Consider the following 25,675-nt stretch of genomic DNA (forward strand, 5'->3'; position numbering starts at 1 on the left):
TGTAGCTATAACTATAAAAATGTAGTTAAAAAATGTTTCAATGAAACCCTGTAGTTTTTTGCCTCTGCAGCTTGCAAATAACACTTCTGTTTGCACATCATTCAAGATACTCTTATGAGCAAAATTCTCTGACTGCATGTTAAAGGACCACTGTCATGAAAATTTAAAATATTTGTAAATATATACAGATAAGAAGTGCATTTCTCCCAGAGTAAAATGAGCTATTCATTACTTTTCGCCTATATTCAGGGCCGGATTTGGGGGCAGGCCATCAAGGCCAGGGACTAGCGTGACAGAATCTGCCTCATTCCGAAGGTCGGGTGACAAGTTAACTGCAGCTGCCACCCGCCATGAGAACCGCTTGCGCACTCTGCAAGTCCGCAGCCGCCCTGCTCTGACTGTCTGCTTGAGCCTGTGTAAGCAGAGCAGCTGGCGGGGGCAGCTGAGGAAGCCAGCTACGAGTGGTGCATTGTGAAACTGCAACGAGCCTGCAGCTTCCTACATACAGACTCTCTCCCAAGTCTCGTCCTGTGCAGTGTCAGCAGCTAGCCCGATGTTCTATACAGTGGGCAATGGACACATCGCTCGCTGCCCGCTGTCAATCAAGTCACGTAACATTCTACGTGACGTCAGCCAGCCCTGACCCCAGCCAGGAGTGTGGAGTGGATGGGAAGGTCTGAGGTCTTGCGTTGCCACTGGGGTTGATTTATGTATAAGAAATCAAGTGTGCAGGCAGCGCGCAGCTCGTGACCCCCTTCCCCACCTCTGAGAAAAAAAAAGGTTTCTCTGCTGTGCACAGCGATCGCCTCCACTGAGTGTGATGGATGCCAGAGGGTCTGACAGGAGGGGAGAAAAAGTCTGCAGGCTGTAAGTGGACATACACCATTATTACAATGACTACTGTACTGACTGATGCTGTTCACTGTGTCCCCTCCACACCTTTAGAAAACAAAAGTCCTAATGTCCTAAGATAACTATACCTAGAGGGGATGATCCTTACCAGTTCCCATCCTTTATTTGTTGTGGTCCCTTCTGTTGTCACTCTGTGACCTGTTTAATGCCCTTGCTCTGCCTTTGTCCACTCTGCACCCTGTGAGCTCCATAGCCTCCTACTCAGATGTGTACACAGTAGACACAGCCTAGGATCTTGCTCCAGCCCCCTGTAGTCCATCTGCTTGATTGCTGTTCTCCCACGGTTTGGCACTGTAAATTCTCCAACTAGCCCTGTCCTGATTCACTGCAGCCAATCACACTCTCATAGCCAGGAGTGTTCTGCACATGCACAATTCTCTAAGATTGCAACATTGCTTGCGCAGGACTCTCCCATCCATGGGCTTTCGATTGGAGGGTGTATGCGGCCAACCTGGGACCACACATGTGCAGTGGTGCATGACTGGGCTGGATCACCGACTCCACTGATGGAGAATAGAGGGGATCAGGAGGACGGCAATCAAGCAAATGGATTAAAGGTGGCTGGAGGAAGCCCCAGGTAAGTATAAAACCATATACTTTATCTCAGGTTTCCTTTAAAGTGTACCTGAGATGGGAGAAAAGTTCTATTTTACTTACCTGGGGCTTCTTTCAATCCCTCGTAACCTTACAGGTCCCTTGGTTTCTCCTTATCTGTTACATTGTGCAGCTGTCCCCAACTCCCCATCCAAAAGCTTGCCCACTAGACCAGTTGTGGGCTACTGCGCATGTATGGCCCTGGCAATGCACCTCCTCAGTTGTGCTCCCGTGAGTAGAATGCTGCCAGCCATAGGAGCATGATCAAGAAAGTGTGCAGCCTTGACCATGCATGCACAGAACCCCACAACTGATGATCTTTTAGAAGGAGATAGCGATAATGTTGGGGGCGGTTGGTGACAGTGGGCCTTGGGTGGACAAAAAGTACAAATCCAGCCCTGCCTATATTGCTGTCACTTACAAAAAGTAGTAGAAAACTGACAGAACCGACAGGTTTTGGACTAGCCCATCTACTACATGACATTTGCTCTGTCCAACTGCCCAAAAAGTGTATGGTGAGCAGGGAGCCAGCATCTTTGTATAACGATTTTTCAAGGAGTGTCTTTAGAAAAAATAAAGGCCTTGCTGAGAATCTGTGGAGAGATAGACTAACCCAAAACCTGTCGGTAATGTCAAATTTCTACTACCTACTGTAAGTGACAGCAACATAGGAGAGAAGTAAGTTATGGCTCATTTTACTCTGAAAGTAATGAACTTCTTATTTGTATGTGTTTATATATATTTTACATTTTAAGATTTTCACCATAGTGGTCCTTTAAGGAGTAAAATACAGTTACATGAGAAACGCTTTATCAAGACTACACCTCTCTAGCCATACCTTTACATTCCAGTCTAAAGTGGGATTAAACACCCTAAATTACAATTTAGGTACCTACTCGTAGGTAGTTTCTACTGCTCTGCTAATCAGAAAATGTAATCATTGCCAGCTTCCTGTTCTCTTTACTTTGCTCCTCTACTTCTCTGTGAAAGTGACTCAGCTGTTACCACAGCGATGCGTCTATTCAGCAGAGGAGAGAGGGGGAGCAGAGTGTAGAGACCTGATGGAGAGCTTATCCTGGCCGGCAATGAATACATTTGATGATAAGCAGAGCAGTACAAAGTTGTAAAACGTTTTTACACACAGGGAATGCTTTTACATTTTCTTTTTTGTAACTAAGAGTAGGTACTTATATTTTGTTTTATGGAGTTTAATCACACTTTCAGTTTGGCTTAGGCTTCTTGCACACCAAGACGTTGCATTAGGTGCCACGTTAAGGTCGCATAACGTGCACCTAACACAACGTATGGTGCTGCAAGAGCCGACGGTAGAGTGAGCCGCGTTAGGCGGCTCGAGTCCTATAATGTCTCCCAGAGTGGCGCTGATTGGCCAGCGGGACCACGTGATGCGGAGCGAGACACTCCGCATCACGTGGTCTCACCGGCCAATCAGCGCCCGCCAGTGCAGTGAATATTAAGTAGCCATGTGCGCGGCTACTGTAGCTGGCTCTCCCCGCCTCCTCTCCGCCCCCCACTGCGCATGTGCAAACAGCCTAACGTGGCTATAGCCGCTCCAACGCCGTAGCATGCTGCACTTTGCACAGAACGTGCAGCGTTACATGTAACGCAACGTGGACTGTGTGAACAGCCCACTTGTGTTACATTGCTGTGCGTTGCGGGAGCGTTACAGGCGCACTAACGTGCGCCTGTAACGTCTTGGTGTGTAAGCAGCCTTAACTACTCCACCATACTACTTCACCATTTGTCTGATAACTAAGTTCACACTATGTGCACTGCAATGCAATGCATCCTTTGCATGTTATAACAAGCATGTTAATCTTCATAGCATATAGAATTGCTATGGTAACATGCTTTTTATCACACACGTGGACAGTTCCAGCTTAATTGTATGAGAAGTGCGTTTGCATGCACCAACGTAGAGCACAGCAATGCCCATAGTGGGAACGCCCACTAAGGGCTGGTGCACAGTTAGCACTTTTTGTAGTGCTTTGCTGTTTGCCGGTGATCAGCAAACCGCTGCTACTAATGTATCTCTATGGGTACATTCACATTGCAGCGTTTGCGATTGATTGGTGCATGCAGTGTCTTTGGGGATATTGCGCTGTGATTCTCATTCTATTAAACAGGAATCACAAGCGCAAATCGTGCGGAAATTGCAAGATTTTTCTCGCGCCAAATCGTAATCACAGACCTGAACGCGATCGCCGGGAAGCAGTGGGCAAGCGCCCAATGTTAACCGGCCCTTACTGTTGCTGTCCATGAAACATAAAGAGCACTGCCAGCACTCTCTACAGTGTACATTAAGGATTTACAGACTGATGAGAAAATGCTTCCAGCAGATCTATCATGCCAAGCTAATGCAAAACATCACGGGATGTTACGGGAACTGCAAGGCTGACTGGAACATGTATTATAAGACAAAGAGGCTCATAACATCACTGAGATGTACTACATTCATGTTAGCACATAACTGTGAAATTCATATTTTAAGTGTTTCTTCTTGTGTAGAGGTGTGAAGACCTGCACATAGATATTAGAGAAGAATGATATGTAAGGCAGATTAATTGGGAATGCAGATTTATAGGACAAATCTAAATCTAGCTTACCTTACTGGCCACACTCCTTGTCTGGGCGATGAGCTCTCGGATGCGGTGAATGCTGGAGGAAATGTTGTTCGGAGGCATCCTGTGTTCCACAGTGCGCAGTTTATTCAGGAGTAAGGGCATGACTGCTGTCAGATCCTTCACTACAGTGTCAGATAAAGAAGACAAGAAATAGGAATGATGATTGCAATCCTGCAATATAAGACAGTGGGCTAAACTGAAGACCAAAAACCACTTATAGTTGGCACCGTACAAAAGTGTATTGCCAGCTGCTGCAGAATACCCAGATAGTGCTCAACCCAACTGCCAGAATTGTGTGCACGCGAGTAGAAAGGCTGGCCAGCATCTTTGTGTAGATCCTTTCCATCGAGTGCTTGTTTTTAAAGAATAAAGGAGATACTGACAATTCCCCACAAAGTGATGGACTAGTCCATAACCTGTCAGATTGTAACTACCTACTGTAAGTGACAGCAACAAAGGAAAAAAGTCATTTAACCACTTCATGCAACATAAATGTTTATAAACATCCTATTTGTGCACTGATTATTGCAAATAGGATTTTTAATAAACATCCATTCTGCCGGCGTGCAGATGCATATGCCCATTTTACCCCTTCAGTGTACCTTTCATAAATAAGTGTTTAAATAAGTGTTTACATTTTTCAAATGTTACAATTTTTTCATGTGGGTTCTTTAGAGATACCAAAAAAGCCCTCTTACGAAAAAAAGATATGCTTAATATAAATCCAATTATTCAGCATTAAGTGTGCAAAAAGAAACTCTCATGATGCATCTCTGCTGAATATGCAAATCTCCTCTTTATGCCCCTGAAAGCCAGGCATGCATTCAGAACCACTGGTTACAGTGAGCTTATACATTTTTCAGAGCCACACCAATTCAATATGCATACAGCTGTTTTGGAGTTTTTGCTCCTCATCTATGCATGGCATGGATTTATATGGCTCTATGAGACCCAAGCCAAGTCCAAACCAAAACTGGAGTGAGGCCTGGGACCCAGTAGCAGCATGTTTTCAAGTGGCTTGTAGTTTGAAAAGCTCTTGCAAATGTAATGTTTTACAGGGCACCTAAACACTATAAAAAATTAGTCAGTAACACAAATGTAGACCTTATGAGATATATTACCTTGTTAAGCATCATGCCCCTAGGTCTTCAATCAAAACACCACATACACAAAAAGAAAAAGAAAAGCCTATCTGGGCCATAAATAATACCTCAAGGACAATTTGGATCTCAATAAATAAACATGCAATCTTTATTGACAAACAAGCAAAAATTGTATTAAAAACAATTAAAATACAATCTCTTGGTGCGTGCCAATTATAATTGGCGCTATTCCCCTCTGGTACAAAATTCTATGAATTACACTAGAATAGTAAACAATCCAATAGGCCAAAAGGTGCCAAGAAATATACACTCTTGTGCTTCAAAACACCACACTCCTCACTATATAAAGTGCTTCCGTGCAATATATTGTGAATACATCAACATAGATGATGCGTGCATGCGTGCGTCCACACCCAACAGCATGGACGCACGCATACACACAACATGTGCAAGAACATATCAATCCTTACATAACAACCAGTGACAACTAGACATGCATACATATATAAATATCAAAACCTATCCCCTAAAATGCTTCTTTGTACCCTGTGCTGTAAATAATAAATACTATACAAAGCAACCCCTATAGCAAAGTAAGTGTATACACAGAATTAATAACCTCCAATTAGATAAAGTGCTACGTGCAAATGTGCAAAATATTGCAAAAAATCACAATGTGGATTAAAGAGGCACCGCTTATCCAAGAAGAAATCCAGAGGGAGCCCTTTGTGTTTGTTTATGCAAATGTATGTACATTTTTATGCAAATATGTGCAGCTTGAAAATGGACCAATCAATTTAAAGGGACCTGAGCAGTACTCTATAATCAAAATCGCCGGAGGGACACGGACAGGAGCCAGGAGAATGCCAGGGAACCTCGCAGCCTACGGTGCGCTGGAGGAAGCCCCAGGTAAGTGAAATGTTTAATTATACGGTACTGCTCAGGGTCCCTTTAAACCTGGGTGGCACTTGATTGTTCCATTTTCAAGCTGCATATATTTGCATACACAATTACATACATTTACATAAACTAGGAAGTATTTGCATATCATTGATCATCTCTATTCAGGAGGGGACTGCATATGTAATAGTAGGCCTGTACCTGAGTGTATTATGAATGAAAGATATGGCTAAGGCCTGCACATGGATGGATTAAGCATGGTGAAGGGGCCTGCATATGGAGTAAGGGTCTGCATTTGTGGCTAAAGCATATGGAAGAAGGCATCTGCTGGTCATGGAATGGGGGCTACGTGTCAGGCAAGAAAAAAGGCTGATGCACTTTCTGTATGGAAGGGGAAGAAAGATATGGAACAAATTAGTCAGCCTGTGAAGAGTAAAACAAACTATAAAAACTATAAACATGGCCTTTTTACTATGCTCATGTACTTCGTATTATTCTCTAGAACAGGGGTCTGCAACCTTTAAGACATAAAGAGCCACTTGGACCCGTTTCCGAAAAGAGAAAAAAACTGGGAGCCGCAAAACCATTATAAAACAAATCGTTAGCAGATATGACCCCCATATGCACAAATCGTTAGCAGATATGACCCCCATATGCACAAATCGTTAGCAGATATGACCCCCATATGCACAAATCGTTAGCAGATATGACCCCCATATGCACAAATCGTTAGCAGATATGACCCCCATATGCACAAATCTTTAGCAGATATGACCCCCATATGCACAAATCTTTAGCAGATATGACCCCCATATGCACAAATCGTTAGCAGCTATGACCCCCATATGCACAAATCGTTAGCAGATATGACCCCCATATGCACAAATCGTTAGCAGATATGACCCCCATATGCACAAATCGTTAGCAGATATGACCCCCATATGCACAAATCGTTAGCAGATATGACCCCCATATGCACAAATCGTTAGCAGCTATGACCCCCATATGCACAAATCGTTAGCAGATATGACCCCCATATGCACAAATCGTTAGCAGATATGACCCCCATATGCACAAATCGTTAGCAGATATGACCCCCATATGCACAGTCCTTCAGCAGATATGACCCCCATATGCACAATCCTTCAGCAGATATGACCCCCATATGCACAAATCGTTAGCAGATATGACCCCCATATGCACAAATCGTTAGCAGATATGACCCCCATATGCACAAATCATTAGCAGATATGACCCCCATATGCACAAATCATTAGCAGATATGACCCCAATATGCACAAATCGTTAGCAGATATGACCCCCATATGCACAAATCGTTAGCAGATATGACCCCCATATGCACAAATCATTAGCAGATATGACCCCCATATGCACAAATCGTTAGCAGATATGACCCCCATATGCACAAATCTTTAGCAGATATGACCCCCATATGCACAAATTGTTAGCAGCTATGACCCCCATATGCACAAATCGTTAGCAGATATGACCCCCATATGCACAAATCGTTAGCAGATATGACCCCCATATGCACAAATCGTTAGCAGATATGACCCCCATATGCACAGTCCTTCAGCAGATATGACCCCCATATGCACAATCCTTCAGCAGATATGACCCCCATATGCACAAATCGTTAGCAGATATGACCCCCATATGCACAAATCGTTAGCAGATATGACCCCCATATGCACAAATCATTAGCAGATATGACCCCCATATGCACAGATAGTTAGCAGATATGACCCCCATATGCACTGATCGTTAGCAGATATGACCCCCATATGCACAGATAGTTAGCAGATATGACCCCCATATGCACAGATAGTTAGCAGATATGACCCCCATATGCACTGATCGTTAGCAGATATGACCCCCATATGCACTGATCGTTAGCAGATATGACCCCCATATGCACAGATAGTTAGCAGATATGACCCCCATATGCACTGATCGTTAGCAGATATGACCCCCATATGCACAGATAGTTAGCAGATATGACCCCCATATGCACAGATAGTTCGCAGATATGACCCCCATATGCACAGATAGTTCGCAGATATGACCCCCATATGCACAGATAGTTAGCAGATATGACCCCCATATGACCCCCATATGCACAGATAGTTCGCAGATATGACCCCAATATGCACAGATAGTTCGCAGATATGACCCCCATATGCACAGATAGTTCGCAGATATGACCCCCATATGCACAATCCAAGCAGATCTGAAAAAAAAAAAACATTTACTCACCTCGTCAGAAGACCTCCTGTCACGATGTCCTCCTGTCCCGACCTCCGGTCCCGACCTAGTGGCGCGCAACTCTCACGATGCTCTACCTACGTCACGTCCTGCCTGCAGGGCTACGGGAAAATGGCCGCCCGAAGCCCTGCACGGCACTGGTCCGGCGGCCTCTCTGATAGGCTGCCGGCCAGCAACTACAGTCAGGGCCGGCCCTAGACTTTTTGCCGCCTGAGGCAAATTTTGATAAAATTGCCGCCCCCGCCGCCCCCCCCCCCCCGGGGGGCGCTCTGGGGGGGCGCCGAGCTGGAGGGGTAGCTGGCAGGACGGGGGTATTGGGCCTAGCGGCGGGGAGGGGGGTCGGACCCCCCCTCCCTCGCCTGGGTCCCCCGATCTGCGCTCCCCTCCAGCCTTAAATCGAAGCAGCCGCTATTAGTAGGCACGGGCGGGGAGGACTCAGGACTCACCTCTTCCCAGCGTGCGCTCCACTGACGGCACTTCCTGCAGCGTTGCAGGAAGTGACGTCAGTGGAGCGCACGCTGGAACGAGTAAGAGGTGAGTCCTCCCGCCCGTGCCACTTACAAATAGCGGCTGCTTCGATTTAAGGCTGGAGGGGAGCGCAGATCGGGGGACCCAGGCGAGGGAGGGGGAGGGTCCGACCCCCCTCCCCGCCGCTAGGCCCAATACCCCCGTCCTGCCAGCTACCCCTCCAGCTTGCCGGCCGGCTCCCCGCACCCACGGACGGGCGGGTGCCGCCCCTGGAAATTTGCCACCTGAGGCAAAAGTTTCACCCCGCCTCATGAGCGGGCCGGGCCTGACTACAGTACACGTCACATGCGCCCCGCAGCCAGTCAGCCACTGACACCGGAGCCGCCTAGGAGCCGTGGCGAAGGAGAAAAAGAGCCGCATGCGGCTCCGGAGCCGCGGGTTGCCGACCCCTGCTCTAGAACAAAGTCTGCAAGAAGGCAGCTACTTACCCGTTTCTCCTGTTGCATTTACAACTGAGTTGTAAGCAGAGGCATCAAAATCTGAGCTGCTTAGTTGCTCTGCCCACATGTTTACATTTTTTGACATTGGGTCGGCCACCTCTGACACCACTGTAGAGATATTTAGAGCCTCGTCTGCTTTAAGTTTTGAAATTTCAAGACGTTTTCTTGTTTCATCTGTGTGAAAAGTGCATAGAATGAAATAGCATAACTGGCACATGGGAATGTGTAAGAATTTGAATATTTGTATTTTTTAAACAAAATAAATAAGCATGGCTGATAAAGTTATTTCCATGGGTTTCATCATCATCATCATCATTATTATTATTATTAATATCCTCATAGTGCTGACACGTCCAGCAGATCAGATCATTCACATCACTACCTATTAGAGAGTCTCACATTCTAATGCCCTTACCAAAATCACCCAAAATACAGTAGAACCAATTTATGGGGTAACTAATAAACCTACCAGTACACTTTTGTGATACTGGAGGGATACCAGAGTGCCAAAACACCCAATGCAAATACAGAAAGAATGTATAAGTGCCATAATTTATATTTTTACATTTTAATTACAATTTAGTGTTGGAGAAAAAAGAGCATGCTAAAATACATCAATTTAGTTTAAGAGGACCTAAACATTTCCACAAGAGAGAAGTAAAATACAGAAAACCCCACCCTGTTTGTATATAGAGGTAACAGGCTGTCTAATTCACCCTTATCTAATAGTAATAAATCACTGTAATTTGAGCTGACACCTCTGTCTGGTCTGTGCAGTGGTGACAGGCTATATGTGAACACTGGAGAGTTAACCCTGTATATGCTTCCATGAAACCAGGAAGTAGATGCTACTGCTTACATTACTCCACAGAGAAAATAAATGTTTTTCTGTAAAGGATATTATAAAGTTACTTATCTTTTAGAGCAGCAAGTCCTGGGTTTAGGCCTACTTAAAATGGGGGCCAACACAGCTTGTGTAAAATATTTATGAAAAGACTATGTATGCCTTAAATGTAAACATTTACTGTAGGTTTGTGAATACAGTGGTGGAGATATAAAAGTTCTTTAAGCGCTTTCTAACAACAATTCCAGTCCTATAGTTAAAAAGTAACATTTTAATAATTTCTTGCTGCTATGTATGGCTACAACTGTTCTCCTTGCTTTATCCGACTGTAAATTGTCAGCTGGCTCTGCTCCCCCCTTTTTCTTTTCTAAAGTTTGCTCTTGCCTTCCTTTCCCTGCTTTTCTTTTTCTTTCACTGTGTGTCTAAAGCCTACTCTTCTCTTTCTTTCCCTGTGTGTCTAAAGCTGCTCTTCTCTTTCTTTCCGTGTGTGTCTAAAGCTGCTCTTCTCTTTTCCCTGTGTGCCTAAAGCCTGCACTTCTCCCTTTGCCTGTCAAAAGCTGTTCTTCTCCTCCCTTTCCAGTGTGTCTAAAGCCTGCTTTTCCAGTAGTGTAGCTAAGGAGTTGTGGGCCCCGATGCAAGTTTTACAATGGTGCCCCCCCCCCCCCAGCACTCTATCCATAGCAATTAATACGGCGCTCCAGAACCTGCCAAAGGCAACTACAGTATTAGGGGTGCAAGAAGGGGATGGGGAACAGTTTGTTAATAATTACCACTATTCAAAGTATCTATAGAAGTGATTATTATGAACACAGGACCAATAGAGAGCTAATATTGTATTTGAGGGAGGGCCCTTCGAGGCCCCTCTGGCCCAAGGGCCCTGATGCGGTGGCTACCTATGCAACCCCTATTGCTACTCCCCTGTGCTTTTCCCCTCTCTTCTAATTATCTAAAGCATGTTCTCCTCTCTTTTCTATGTCTTTAGCCTGGTCTCCTTCTTTCCCTACTTGTCTGAAGACTACTCCTTCCTCCTTTTTCCCTGTGTGTCTAAAGCCTGCTCTTCTCTTTTCATTATGTGTCTAAAGCCTGCTCTCCTCCCCTCCATGTTCCACATTTGTGTCTACAGCTTGCTCTTCTCTTCTCTTTCCTTTTGTGTGTGTCTAAAGCCTGCTCTCCTCCTCCCATCCCTGTGTTTCTCTGGAGTATATGTTATCTTTCTTCCTCTTCCTTCCTATAATAATGAGGGTGACAATCATAAAAAAATACATTGTTGCCATGCCTGCATTCTATTTTATTTGAGTATTTTTATCAGCAATATTTTACAATAGTTGAATTGCACAATGTGGTCTTCTTACCATCCTCGGTCAGTTGGAGTTGGGCTATAATGTTTGCTAGTCTATCATTTAATGCAGTTCTTCTCAATACAGCAGCATCAACACGTTTTGAGGTCTCAGTCAAGCCTAAATTGAAAGATTTTGCCCAAAAAAAATAAAAAGTAATGAATAATGAAGATAAAAAAATATATGAATAGGTGTTACTTAATTTTCCCACCAGCACTCCGAGACAGTTAATGGTACTGATAACATAAACACATTGAGGTACGTTCTATTTACATACTCACTTATTACTTCTTTCTTTCCAAGCTCTGTAGCGTCAGTGAGGATACGGTCACCCTCACTCTTCTGGTAGGTTACTTGGTTAGTGATGCCATCTACAGCCTACAGAAGACATACACACATTGCATTATTACACGTCTGACTGTCAGAGCAGGGACAAGGTCCTCCAGCACCCAAGGCTGAGACACCAAAGTGCGCCCCTCCATTCCTTCTACCCCACTCGTCACACACTGATTGCTATTAGACTAAGAGGGCCACAGGGCCCACAACCTCCCCAACACCTTAATATCTAGTTATGTGGCTTGCAGTCACTGCTATGTATCCCTTTTTCTTATTTCTTTCTGCATCATACAGAATTAGGATTTACAGCTGAATGAATTGTGCGCCCCCTCCTACACTGCGCCCTGAGGCTGGAGCCTCTCCAGCCTATGCCTCGGCCCGGCCCTGCTGACTGTGAACTTCCTTTCTGATCTGCACTAATTAAGTGTTTCAGACACATTGTCCATCCCAGGGGCATAACTACAGGGGAGCAGCTGCTGCAACCGCATGGGGGCCCAGAGCTGTAAGGGGTACCCAAGTATTAACCATGCCCTCGCTCCAATAAAACAAGGGGTTCATCCTTCAGGTCAGGTGCTTTTATGGCTACATTTATTATGGGTGTGAAGATTATGATGGCCACACTTGTTTTATGACCCCTGCAAGATGGGCCCCCAGGCTGAAAGGGTCACAAAGGGCAGGCAAAGGAAAGGGTGTGACCATTGGGGGGCCCCATCAAAGTTTTGCTGGGGGCCCCGATGACTTGTAGTTCAACTTTTCTTAATGAAGATAGAAAAGTGTGTATACAGTGTACAGCAATGCGCTGATTTACTAATGCTATGTCATATTTTGATAACCTGTGAACAGAAAAGAACTGCCACTTTAACCTTCCTGGCGTTCAATTTCCTCAGGATTTCTGTGCAAAAAGTGATACAATTTATTTTTAAAACTTTTTTTTCCTGTAACTTGCCAAAATGTGTCAAGCAAGGGTCTAGTATACAGTGCAGGAGAGTATTGATGTGTATGCACGTTTATACTGTTCATAGCATGTTTTTATGGCTGGATAGATCTGTCCATAAGGCTGTAGACATGCTTGTGGGTAGGCCCATGTTATCTGTTATAAAAATAGTTGATCATATAAGTCATAAAACAATGTCAAGAGCTAATTAATAAGGGGAGTGGCCAAGGAACCTGCTCCACCCACTATATGCGAGTGAGTAGTAGTAATCTGATTTAAAGGACACTTCAAGTGAGGGGGATATGGAGGCTGCCATATTTATTTCATTTTAAACAACCCTAGTTGCCTGGCAGTCCTGATGATCTTTCTGGCATCAGTAGTGTCTTAATCACACACCTGAAACAAGCAAGTGGGTAGACCAGTCAGATTTTTGTCAGAAACATCTGATTTGCATACTTCTTCAGGGTCTATGGCTAAACATATTAGAGGCACAGGATCAGCAGGACTGCCAGGAAATTTGTGACCAGCATGACCAGCAAATCAGAGCCTTACATATCTAGCAGTTAATCAAACTCATTACATGCTTCTCCATGAGTTCTTCTAAGCATTGCCATCTCTATCCATGTACATATCTGGCAATGGCAATAGAGAATGAGGAAAAAGAAGGAGAGCTTAAGCAGCTGTAAGAAACAAGCAGCAGACCTGGGAGCCCTGGTGGACATCATAATTTGAAATGGTGGCTGCATATCCCTATGTGTTTTGTTGTACTAATACCCACTTTGTCAAGGGAGGCTGTGCAATATTTCAGTATAAACAAGCAGTGAATTGCCCCTAAACCATACTAATCCTTTGCTCAACCATGCAGCTTGTGTGGCCATAAGGCAAGAGCCCCTTGGTGTTAGAAAGTGAAAAAAGACACCATGAAAAAATATTAAGAAAATAAAACACACCTGGTTCACAAAAATGCCTTTATTAAAGTCTGTATCTAGCCACATATTTAACTACATCACCCAAGAGTATGTTGGTGTTCAAAATTCGGCACCACATGGTTCAAAACCTGATCACACGCATTCAGCACGATTTCAGCAATGCACAGCAGGATGGGGTGTTTCTCCTCCTTCCTCCTTCCAAGTTAAAAGGAGAAAGTCTTGGAGTTAAATAAAAACATCCCGCTCGGCTGTTTGGTGCTGAAATGGTGTTAACTGGGTGTGTGTTTGGGTATTGAACCATGTGGTGCTGAATTCGTACACCAGCATTATACAACAACTTAGCAATCAGATTGATCAAATGTTTCTCTTTTGTGTAAAATCACAATCTATAGTTAAAAATCCTGTTTTGAAAGTTTGATCACTTCAGAAACAGTTGCATAAGTCAGAGAACTCCTTTCAGGCTGTGTGGGCTGTAGTTTCTGCTTGGATTGCACCTACTGTATCTATAGCAATGACAGTCTGTGGGGCAGGAAGTAGGAAGTGTAAGAGCTAATGAAAAGGCACGTTAAAAAAGATTTATTTGGCATCAGCTAATTCTACACAGACACAAACAAGCTCTTCTACAAAGTGCCCACACAGGTCTAGCAAATCACTTGAGTCTGGAGTTAGGCTTTAAAATCTAGCATTGCACTCTACATCTATTCGCTAGTTTTCTTTTGTTCTATTTTTTCTGTTTTCTTCATGCTTCAAGTCCTCACTCATCTCTCCCCTCTTTAACTGACCAGAAACCCGGGCATTGGGTTGTTTGAATATTCGTTGGGGTTTTCCATTGGTTTATTGGTTTGAACTTGTGGAAATTTTCAGTGGCAAATAGAAATAAAACCTGGCAGGAAATTTAAATTTGAAATTCTCACTGGGGTATATTTGAAAATGCCTCCATAGATTTTTTTAGGTCCAGACAGATAATGTCCACAGTGATATACTGAGCTTAAGTATTGTAATCCCTCAGGTTACACAATCAAGCTACCCAAGTAAGTATTTCCTCCTTATTCACTTTCTTATTTTAACAGCTAGTACAGAAAAACCTCCTGTCTACCTGATTTCGAATTTCAGCTAACATATAAGAGGTGAGGGCAAATTCATAAGTATCTTCCTTCCTCTCCCCACAAGACTTAAAGCGATATTGTCACCATAAAAATCAAATTTCAACAGCAACTGGTCTGAGTGTATTAAGTGATAAAGATGCTAATCCTGCATTCAAAACTTGCAAAACATTTTCTGCTGTTATGGTTTGGCGTTATCACATACTTTAGGAGCACTGGCCCTAGTGCCAAACAGTGCCAAAGAGTTTAATGCTGGGAGTTCTTTTTATCTATAATATATTCCTCCTCTTCTATTTATTTCCCTGCCTAGCTGCTTATCAGAAACACCCTCTGATTACTTGTGTTTACAAGCAAGGCTGAGGTGACTCAGTGATTGGATATTTAAATAAAACAGACAGTGCAGTTGTTAGTATACACCTCAGTAGGAGTATCTGAAGACTCTGCATACACAATGAGCAAGAGAAATGAGGAGGGAAAACAAGAGTCAGGGAGGATATGATGTCAGCATTAGCTTGGCAAGATGGCCACTGCCTAGAATAAGATTTTCTGCTTTTCCTTTGTAAAATTCACAGGAATAATTACGTGGATAGCACAAAACATCTGTTATGTAAGTAAAAGAAGTATTTATCTACTTATATATGTGTTTTTTATTTCTAGGTTAGCATGGGTGTCGCTTGTTCTTTAACCACTTGAGGACCTAGGGCTTTACCCCCCTTAAGGACCGGCCACTTTTTTTCCATTCAGACCACTGCAGCTTTCACGGTTTACTGCTCGCTCATACTACCTACCACCTAAATGAATTTTGGCTCCTTTTCTTGTCACTAATAAAGCTTTCTTTTGGTGCTATTTGATGGCTCCTGCGATTTTTACTTTTTATTATATTCATCAAAAAAGACATGAATTTTGGCAAAAAAATGATTTTTTTAACTTTCTGTGCTGACATTTTTCAAATAAAGTAAAATTTCTGTATACATGCAGCGTGAAAAATGTGGACAAACATGTTTTGGATAAAAAAAAAAACCCATTCAGTGTATATTTATTGGTTTGGGTAAAAGTTATAGCGTTTACAAAGTATGGTGCAAAAAGTGAATTTTCCCATTTTCAAGCATCTATGACTTTTCTGACCACCTGACATGTTTCATGAGGGGCTAGAATTCCAGGATAGTATAAATACCCCCCAAATGACCCCATTTTGGAAAGAAGACATCCCAAAGTATTCACTGAGAGGCATAGTGAGTTCATAGAAGATATTAATTTTTGTCACAAGTAAGAGGAAAATGACACTTTGTGAGAAAAAAAAAAAAAGTTTCCATTTCTTCTAACTTGCGACAAAAAAAAAAATGAAATCTTCCACGGACTCACCATGCCCCTCTCTGAATACCTTGAAGTGTCTACTTTCCAAAATGGGGTCATTTGTGGGGTGTGTTTACTGTCCTCGCATTTTGGGGGGTGCTAATTTGTAAGCACCCCTGTAAAGCCTAAAGGTGCTCATTGGACTTTGGGCCCCTTAGCGCAGTTAGGCTGCAAAAAAGTGCCACACATGTGGTATTGCCATACTCAGGAGAAGTAGTATAATGTGTTTTGGGGTGTATTTTTACACATACCGATGCTGGGTGGGAGAAATATCTCTGTAAATGACAATTTTTTAATTTTTTTTACACACAATTGTCCATTTACAGAGATCTTTCTCCCACTCAGCATGGGTATGTGTAAAAATACACCCCAAAACACATTATACTACTTCTCCTGAGTACGGCAATACCACATGTGTGGCACTTTTTTGCACCCTAACTGCGCTAAGGGGCCCAAAGTCCAATGAGTACCTTTAGGATTTCACAGGTCATTTTGAGAGATTTCATTTCAAGACTACTCCTCACGGTTTAGGGCCCCTAAAATGCCAGGACAGTATAGGAACCCCACAAATGACCCCATTTTAGAAAGAAGACACCCCAAGGTATTCTGTTAGTAGTACGGTGAGTTCATAGAAGATTTTATTTTTTGTCACAAGTTAGCGGAAAATGACACTTTGTGAAAAAAACAATAAAAATCAATTTCCGCTAACTTGTGACAAAAAATAAAATCTTCTATGAACTCACCGTACTACTAACAGAATACCTTGGGGTGTCTTCTTTCTAAAATGGAGTCATTTGTGGGGTTCCTATACTGTCCTGGCATTTTAGGGGCCCTAAACCGTGAGGAGTAGTCTTGAAACAAAATTTCTCAAAATGACCTGTGAAATCCTAAAGGTACTCATTGGACTTTGGGCCCCTTAGCGCAGTTAGGGTGCAAAAAAGTGCCACACATGTGGTATCGCCGTACTCGGGAGAAGTAGTACAATGTGTTTTGGGGTGTATTTTTACACATACCCATGCTGGGTGGGAGAAATAACTCTGTAAATGGACAATTGTGTGTAAAAAAATCAAAAGATTGTCATTTACAGAGGTATTTCTCCCACCCAGCATGGGTATGTGTAAAAATACACCCCAAAACACATTATACTACTTCTCCCGAGTACGGCAATACCACATGATTGGCACTTTTTTGCAGCCTAACTGCGCTAAGGGGCCCAAAGTCCAATGAGTACCTTTAGGATTTCACAGGTCATTTTTGTTTCAAGACTACTCCTCACGGTTTAGGGTCCCTAAAATGCCAGGGCAGTATAGGAACCCCACTAATGACCCCATTTTAGAAAGAAGACACCCCAAGGTATTCCGTTAGGAGTATGGTGAGTTCATAGAAGTTTTTTATTTTTTTGTCACAAGTTAGCGGAAATTGATTTTAATTGTTTTTTTTCACAAAGTGTCATTTTCCGCTAACTTGTGAGAAAAAATAAAATCTTCTATGAACTCACCATACTCCTAACGGAATACCTTTGGGTGTCTTCTTTCTAGAATGGGGTCATTTGTGGGGTTCCTATACTGCCCTGGCATTTTAGGGGCCCTAAACCGTGAGGAGTAGTCTTGAAACCAACAATGTCGCAAAATGACCTGTGAAATCCTAAAGGTACTCATTGGACTTTGGGCCCCTTAGCGTACTTAGAGTGTAAAAAAGTGCCACATATGTGGTACCGCCATACTCAGGAGAAGTAGTATAATGTGTTTTGGGGTGTATTTTTACACATACCCATGCCGGGTGGGAGAAATATCTCTGTAAATGACAATTGTTTGATTTTTTTACACACAATTGTCCATTTACAGAGAGATTTCTCCCACCCAGCATGGGTATGTGTAAAAATACACCCCAAAACACATTATACTACTTCTCCTGATTACGGCGATACCACATGTGTGACACTTTTTTGCAGCCTAGGTGCGCTAAGGGGCCCAACGTCCTAATCACAGGTCATTTTGAGGCATTTGTTTTCTAGACTACTCCTCACGGTTTAGGGCCCCTAAAATGCCAGGGCAGTATAGGAACCCCACAAGTGACCCCATTTTAGAAAGAAGACACCCCAAGGTATTCCGTTAGGTGTATGGCGAGTTCATAGAAGATTTTATGTTTTGTCACAAGTTAGTGAAAAATGACACTTTGTGAAAAAAAACCAATAAAAATCAATTTCCGCTAACTTTTGACAAAAATTAAATCTTCTATGAACTCGTCATACACCTAACAGAATACATTGGGGTGTCTTTTTTCTAAAATGGGGTCAGTTTGTGGGGTTCCTATACCGCCCTGGCATTTTACGGGCCCAAAACCGTGAGTAGTCTGGAAACCAAATGTATCAAAATGACTGTTCAGGGGTATAAGCATCTGAAAATTTTGATGACAGGTGGTCTATGAGGGGGCGAATTTTGTGGAACCGGTCATAAGCAGGGTGGCCTTTTGGATGACAGGTTGTATTGGGCCTGATCTGATGGATAGGAGTGCTAGGGGGTGACAGGAGGTGATTGATGGGTGTCTCAGGGGGTGGTTAGAGGGGGAAATAGATGCAATCAATGCACTGGGGAGGTGATCGGAAGGGGGTCTGAGGGGATCTGAGGGTTTGGCCGAGTGATCAGGAGCCCACACGGGGCAAATTAGGGCCTGATCTGATGGGTAGGTGTGCTAGGGGGTGACAGGAGGTGATTGATGGGTGTCTCAAGGTGTGATTAGAGGGGGGAATAGATGCAAGCAATGCACTGGCGAGGTGATCAGGGCTGGGGTCTGAGGGCGTTCTGAGGGTATGGGCGGGTGATTGAGTGCCCTAGGGGCAAATAGGGGTCTAATCTGATGGGTAGCAGTGACAGGGGGTGATTGATGGGTAATTAGTGGGTGTTTGGAGGAGAGAACAGATGTAAACACTGCACTTGGGAGGTGATCTGATGTCGGATCTGCGGGCGATCTATTGGTGTGGGTGGGTGATCAGATTGCCCGCAAGGGGCAGGTTAGGGGCTGATTGATGGGTGGCAGTGACAGGGGGTGATTGATGGGTGGCAGTGACAGGGGGTGATTGATGGGTGATCAGTGGTGGCAGTGACAGGGGGTGATTGATGGGTGATCAGTGGTTTATTACAGGGAAGGACAGATGTAAATAATGCCCTGGCGAATTGATAAGGGGGGGTCTGAGGGCAATCTGAGCATGTAGGCGGGTGATTGGGTGCCCGTAAAGGGGCAGATTAGGGTCTGATCTGATGGGTAACAGTGACAGGTGGTGATAGGGGGTGATTGATGGGTAATTAGTGGGTGTTTAGAGGAGACAATAGATGTAAACACTGCGCTTGGGTGGTGATCTGATGTCGGATCTGCGGGCGATCTATTGGTGTGGGTGGGTGATCAGATTGCCCGCAAGGGGCAGGTTAGGGGCTGATTGATGGGTGTCAGTGACAGGGGGTGATTGATGGGTGGCAGTGACAGGGGGTGATTGATGGGTGATTGACAGGTGATTGACAGGTGATCAGTGGGTTATTACAGGGAAGCACAGATGTAAATATTGCACTGGCGAATTGATAAGGGGGGGTCTGAGGGCAATCTGAGCGTGTAGGCGGGTGATTGGGTGCCCGCAAGGGGCAGATTAGGGTCTGATCTGATGGGTAACAGTGACAGGTGGTGATAGGGGGTGATTGATGGGTGATTGATGGGTAATTAGTGGGTGCTTAGAGGAGAGAATAGATGTAAACACTGCGCTTGGGTGGTGATCTGATGTCGGATCTGCGGGCGATCTATTGGTGTGGGTGGGTGATCAGATTGCCTGCAAGGGGCAGGTTAGGGGCTGATTGATGGGTGGCAGTGACAGGGGGTGATTGATGGGTGGCAGTGACAGGGGGTGATTGATGGGTGATTGACAGGTGATTGACAGGTGATCAGTGGGTTATTACAGGGAAGGACAGATGTAAATAATGCCCTGGGGAATTGATAAGGGGGGGTCTGAGGGCAATCTGAGCGTGTAGGCGGGTGATTGGGTGCCCGCAAGGGGCAGATTAGGGTCTGATCTGATGGGTAACAGTGACAGATGGTGATAGGGGGTGATTGATGGGTAATTAGTGGATGTTTAGAGGAGAGAATAGATGTAAACACTGCGCTTGGGTGGTGATCTGATGTCGGATCTGCGGGCGATCTATCGGTGTGGGTGGGTGATCAGATTGCCCGCAAGGGGCAGGTTAGGGGCTGATTGATGGGTGGCAGTGACAGGGGGTGATTGATGGGTGATTGACAGGTGATTGATAGGTGATCAGGGGGGATAGATGCATACAGTACACGGGGGGGGGGGGGGGTCTGGGGGGGGGGTCTGGGGAGAATCTGAGGGGTGGGGGGTGATCAGGAGGGGGCAGGGGGGGGGTGTAAAAAAAAAATAGCGTTGACAGATAGTGACAGGGAGTGATTGATGGGTGATTAGGGGGGTGATTGGGTGCAAACAGGGGTCTGGGGGGTGGGCAGGGGGGGGTCTGAGGGGTGCTGTGGGCGATCTGGGGCAGGGGGGGAGAGAAATCAGTGTGCTTGGGTGCGACATAGGGTGGCTGCAGCCTGCCCTGGTGGTCCCTCGGACACTGGGACCACCAGGGCAGGAGGCAGCCTGTATAATACACTTTGTAAACATTACAAAGTGTATTATACACTTTGTATGCGGCGATCGTCGGGTTAACATCCCGCCGGCGCTTCCGTATGGCCGGTGGGATGTTGCGGCGGGTGAGCGGAGACAGGCGCCGGCGGAGGATCGCGTCACGGATGACGCGATCGCTCCGCCCATGCCCCTACAAGGACCACTGCCATTTGTCTATACGGCGGTCCTTGCGGGGTCCACTTCCTGGCCGCCATTTGTCAATACGGCGGTCGGGAAGTGGTTAAGTACTGTATATAGGGAACGCTTACCCTTTAGTTGTTCCTCCTTAGAAAAAAATAAAAATTCACACAGTGAATTATTAAATGTTAATTCCAGGCAATGTGGATAAATGAGCTGACAATAAGCCCTGATAATGGTTTGGACAGGTGCTGATAGCAATGGGGATTTTGTGAACAGTGAACAGCATTGTGACTTACATCGTTAGCTCTGTCGGCAGCATTCATGGCCAAAACAGATGTTTCATTGGCATCTTCAACAAGAGCTATAATTTTCTCATAGACGTTGGAGGCATCAAGTGCTCTTTGAACCAATCCATTTGTGTCAACATTCTTCAAGTCACTGTTATTGGAGAGATTGAGAGTGCAAGGATTAGCTTCTATGAATTACATACACGCAAGTCCTTATTTATAAGCATTTTCATTATTTCACACTGACAAAAATTATTGGATTTGAGACAGAGTGGGAAAGGGTTAAAAGCTAAGATATTTATGCTTAAATTTAAAGCGGACTAAAACTCGGAACTTCTTCTTTGCTCTAAAAGATAAGCAGCAGCATACTAACCTTTAAATAAAAAGATTTCTTTGTTACAGCTGATGCAAATGAAATTTCTCCAGTGGAGACACAGACAGCAATAAAGAAGACCTTTTGTTAGTTATAAGGGGAAGGCGTTTGTATGTGTTCATGTGGGTGACAGGATCTCCATTGGAGACACAAATGACAATAAAACCCTGGCAAATGTTCCAATCATTTCTTTTATCCAAAACTGAAAAAAAGGGTTTTGATTGGATTTCTACTTTAAAACAAAGTTTTGTCTCTTTTGTATCAGTGGATGCCGGTAAATCTAAAATAATAATACAAACGTTAAAGTTACATATGATATATAAACAAAAACACTGGTCATCCAAAATATTAAAAATATGAAAAATATTAAAATCACCTTCCTTCTATTGAGTTAGGGCTGGTTCACATGGCCAGCTGGCAGCGGCTAGTTTTGACATGCTCAAAGTTTTCTGCTACTGAGCACAAAAACGTTTGGCATAATTTTCTACCAATTTGTTGTCATGTTGCGTTTTGTCCCCCTAGGAGGATACGGAACCACAAAGGTCACTGATGCTAGAAGCTTTATGTAGTGTCTCGAAAAATGTGATCGACTTTGACACTTCGGCAGTAAATGCACTTAGTTGTACGCTTCCCTTCATCTCAAAGTGGGATGCAGTGGATCCCAGCAGTAAACGACAAGGATGGACGCCGGCAGACGTCCATCTAAACCGCCCTAAGCTATAAGTTTGTTTATGTGTCCCCAGAACAGCACACTGACCCACTGACGTATGGACATCACAAATTGTCTGAGGGTGTCCTGTGGTATCTACCACCAAAACAGATTTTTGTAAGTTGGAAGGTGGGGCCTCCTTGTGTTGGACATGTTTTTCAAGCACATCCCACAGATAAATGATGCACACAAACCCGACCATCCCCATGAGCTAAAATAAAACATTCTTTAGAGTAGGCCAATTCTACAGTCCTGATGCTCTTTTTCACCTGCTTTTTGGTTTACTTTTTCAATTGCAGAGAGCTGAAAAGGTATTTTAAACCAAAGATGAAAAATTATCTCCTAGGAGAAAACTCTGGAGAAAAAGTGAATTAAATAAGTACCAATCAGTGTGCCACCACAATAAATATAGTGTTCCATCTGTACCGTATATAGTTTTCATCAGCATTCATGTGTACTTCTATCAATCTATGACCATCATTTTAAGTTTTGATGTTGTGTGCACTAACCTTTTCAGCAAATCTGCATGCCTATAAAGCATAAGTGCATGGTCTGCAGCCTGCTCAACCACAGCTTCAACATTGCGGGATAGATTAGCTATTCTCTCCTGCAGTCCATTATTAGCTCCATCTATTTCAGCATGGTGACCGGACATATTCTGTACAAAGAATGACAAAGATTTAGGGTTGAAACAAAAATACTTTTATGACAGTGCTACTTAGATCATCATCTTCTTGACTTTATTCAGTTGTGCAATTAAATGATTATACTGCTCAAGTGCTCCCCAGTGCATGTTAGTCTATTTAAAGTACCCCCAAACTGTATACATTTTATAGCATTTTGCATCCCAAATAAACAATTATGAAAATTGTGGACAAATAAGGTGAAAGAAAACAAATGTATAAATGGTTATTCACACGCCACAGGTTTATCATATCATAGTCATAAATAGTTTATATGTACTAGAGCTCTATAGGCAATGTCATCCTATATAATAATAGGCAACTGTCCCTGCATACAGCAGGGACAGTTGTCTCTGTGTAGCGGGGCCCGTGCTTTTTGCACATGTGCGCAGCACGGACCCAGCCTCACACAGGCAGGAGGACAGGGACGGGGCCAGGCGTGTGTGCGCGACGGGTGGATGCGTGTGCGCGGCGGACGTGTGCGACGGGCGGGTGCGTGCATGCGCGTGGCAGGCACACAGAGACAGACCTAGTCCATTTTTAAATGGGCTAAGGTCACTAGTTATAAATAAATCTCATAGGTGGTATGTTTAATATTGCAGCAAGTAATACGCATGCAAGATATTACTGACAGTAATATGATCAGTAATATCTCACCGATCTCCATTGCAATGCTAACTTCTCATTTGATGTCTAACTACTAACACTAACCTTGCCCCTCTCCACACTTAACACTAACCTCCCCCTCCCCACACCTAACACTAACCCTCCCTCCCCATACCTAACACTAACCTTCCCCCTCTCCACCCCTAACACTAACCTCGTCCCTCTCCACACCTAACACTAACCTTGCCACTCTCCACACCTAACACTAACCTTGCCCCTCTCCACACCTAACATTAACCTCGCCCCTCTCCACACCTAACACTAACCTTGCCCCTCTCCACACCTAACACTAACCTCGCCCCTCTTTACACCTAACACTAACCTCGCCCCTCTTCACACCTAACACTAACCTCGCCCCTCTCCACACCTAACACTAATCTCGCCCATCTTCACACCTAACACTAACCTCCCCCCTCTTCACACCTAACACTAACCTCGCCCCTCTCCACACCAAACACTAATCTCGCCCATCTCCACACCTAACACTAACTTTGCCCCTCACCATGCCTAACAATAACCTCAATACTCTTAATGCATAACTTTTACCGCCCTCTCTGTTAACTCATAGGTCTAACACTAACCCTCAGAGCTCATTTACTTTATAGCTCATTTATTGAGTATCAGAGATGAATGATACTGTGCCTGTCCTGCTAGAGTTAAGTAATAACAATAAATAAAGAAACAGAAATAATAATTTTCTGACCAGCTGGCAACAAAGATTTCCATGACCATGCAGAGCAACAGTACATAGTTGCACAGCAAAAAGCTGCACTTCAGGATTGAATAAAGTTACTCTGTGGAATCTCAAGCCAGAAGTGTGAGTTTATCTATAGCTTTGAAGGGCCAGTGAATGATTTGAACAAATGCTAGATCCACCTGATTCTGAGGTGGCAACAATCTGATTGATGGCAACTGATTCTGAGGTGGCAAATCTAGTTCACTGTTGGTGGGGGGACTCTGTCTGCATTAAGGGTGTATTTCGATTGACTTTATAGACACCAGGTTGCCTCATCCTTATGAACTAGCTGATTTTACATTTTGCAGTCTTACGATATGTTAGCTTTGTCTTCCTTATAGGTGACAGCTGTATATACCAGGTGGTGAGTGCAGTGGGGAATATTTTACTTTTTACATTTATTTTATAGTCCAACCCCATTCTTCTCCCCTCACAGTAACCTACCGGCCTTGTAGCCAGGTGAGTTTGGCTACGCTTTAGCTGAACTCATTACCATTCAGTTTGCCATCTTCACCATTTTCTGAGTTTGAGTGCAGTGTAGCTGAACTGATTATTATTTTGTGCATCATACCCGCTGCTATCTGAGATCTGCTGCAGTGTAGTTGAACTCATAACCTTTTTGTGCAATTAGTTATATAATAACCAAACGCCTGTGCCTAAATTAACTCCTCAGTGCACCATAGCTGCAATTCTGTGGAGGCGCCAAGTAGTGACAACTGCAGCTCATGCCTAAATCACTTGCTTTGTCTCATGGGGTTATACTGGAGCAATCAAAAACCCTATAAGATTTATTTATAAGTGACTGAGTTGTTGGCCTTCAGTTACCTGAGGGCTTCTGGCTAAAAGAAAAAAAGGTTTATGGCCTATAATTATGGCTGCTTAGACCAATCTATGATCTGGTGGTTGAATTAAAGAGTGACAGTGGATCCTGAGGGGCAGCTGAGGAACAGGATCATGAATCTTTGGGCTCTTGCACCTGCATGTGCTGCCTCTGTGCGCAGCCGATTTGCTTCTGTTTGCACAATAAATGCAAAATGGTATTTTAGCCCAGTGCCTGTCTTCCTGTATTTTTCTGACATGATGTAAGTGTACTGACGTATGAGAGACTTCAAATAGTAGAATGTGTGTGGTGCACTAGGCATTTGTATCTGCACAAACTTTTTCTGCAACGATTGT

General features: G+C 44.0%; 1 protein-coding gene across 1 annotated transcript in view; it reads right to left on the reverse strand.

The window, feature by feature from the left end:
• LAMA4 (laminin subunit alpha 4) overlaps positions 1–25,675 on the reverse strand; it is a 155,467-nt gene that overhangs the window by 55,887 nt on the left and 73,905 nt on the right. Inside the window, exons 15-20 of the mRNA XM_068231320.1 lie at positions 22,924–23,072; positions 21,342–21,483; positions 11,868–11,964; positions 11,602–11,706; positions 9,394–9,579; positions 4,131–4,270 (exon numbers count right to left, since the gene is read on the reverse strand). Coding sequence (XP_068087421.1) covers positions 4,131–4,270; positions 9,394–9,579; positions 11,602–11,706; positions 11,868–11,964; positions 21,342–21,483; positions 22,924–23,072 — 819 coding nt within the window. The remainder of the gene's footprint in view (positions 1–4,130; positions 4,271–9,393; positions 9,580–11,601; positions 11,707–11,867; positions 11,965–21,341; positions 21,484–22,923; positions 23,073–25,675) is intronic.

The sequence above is a fragment of the Hyperolius riggenbachi genome, chromosome 4 (genome assembly GCF_040937935.1).
Source record: "Hyperolius riggenbachi isolate aHypRig1 chromosome 4, aHypRig1.pri, whole genome shotgun sequence".
Lineage (NCBI taxonomy): Eukaryota > Metazoa > Chordata > Amphibia > Anura > Hyperoliidae > Hyperolius > Hyperolius riggenbachi.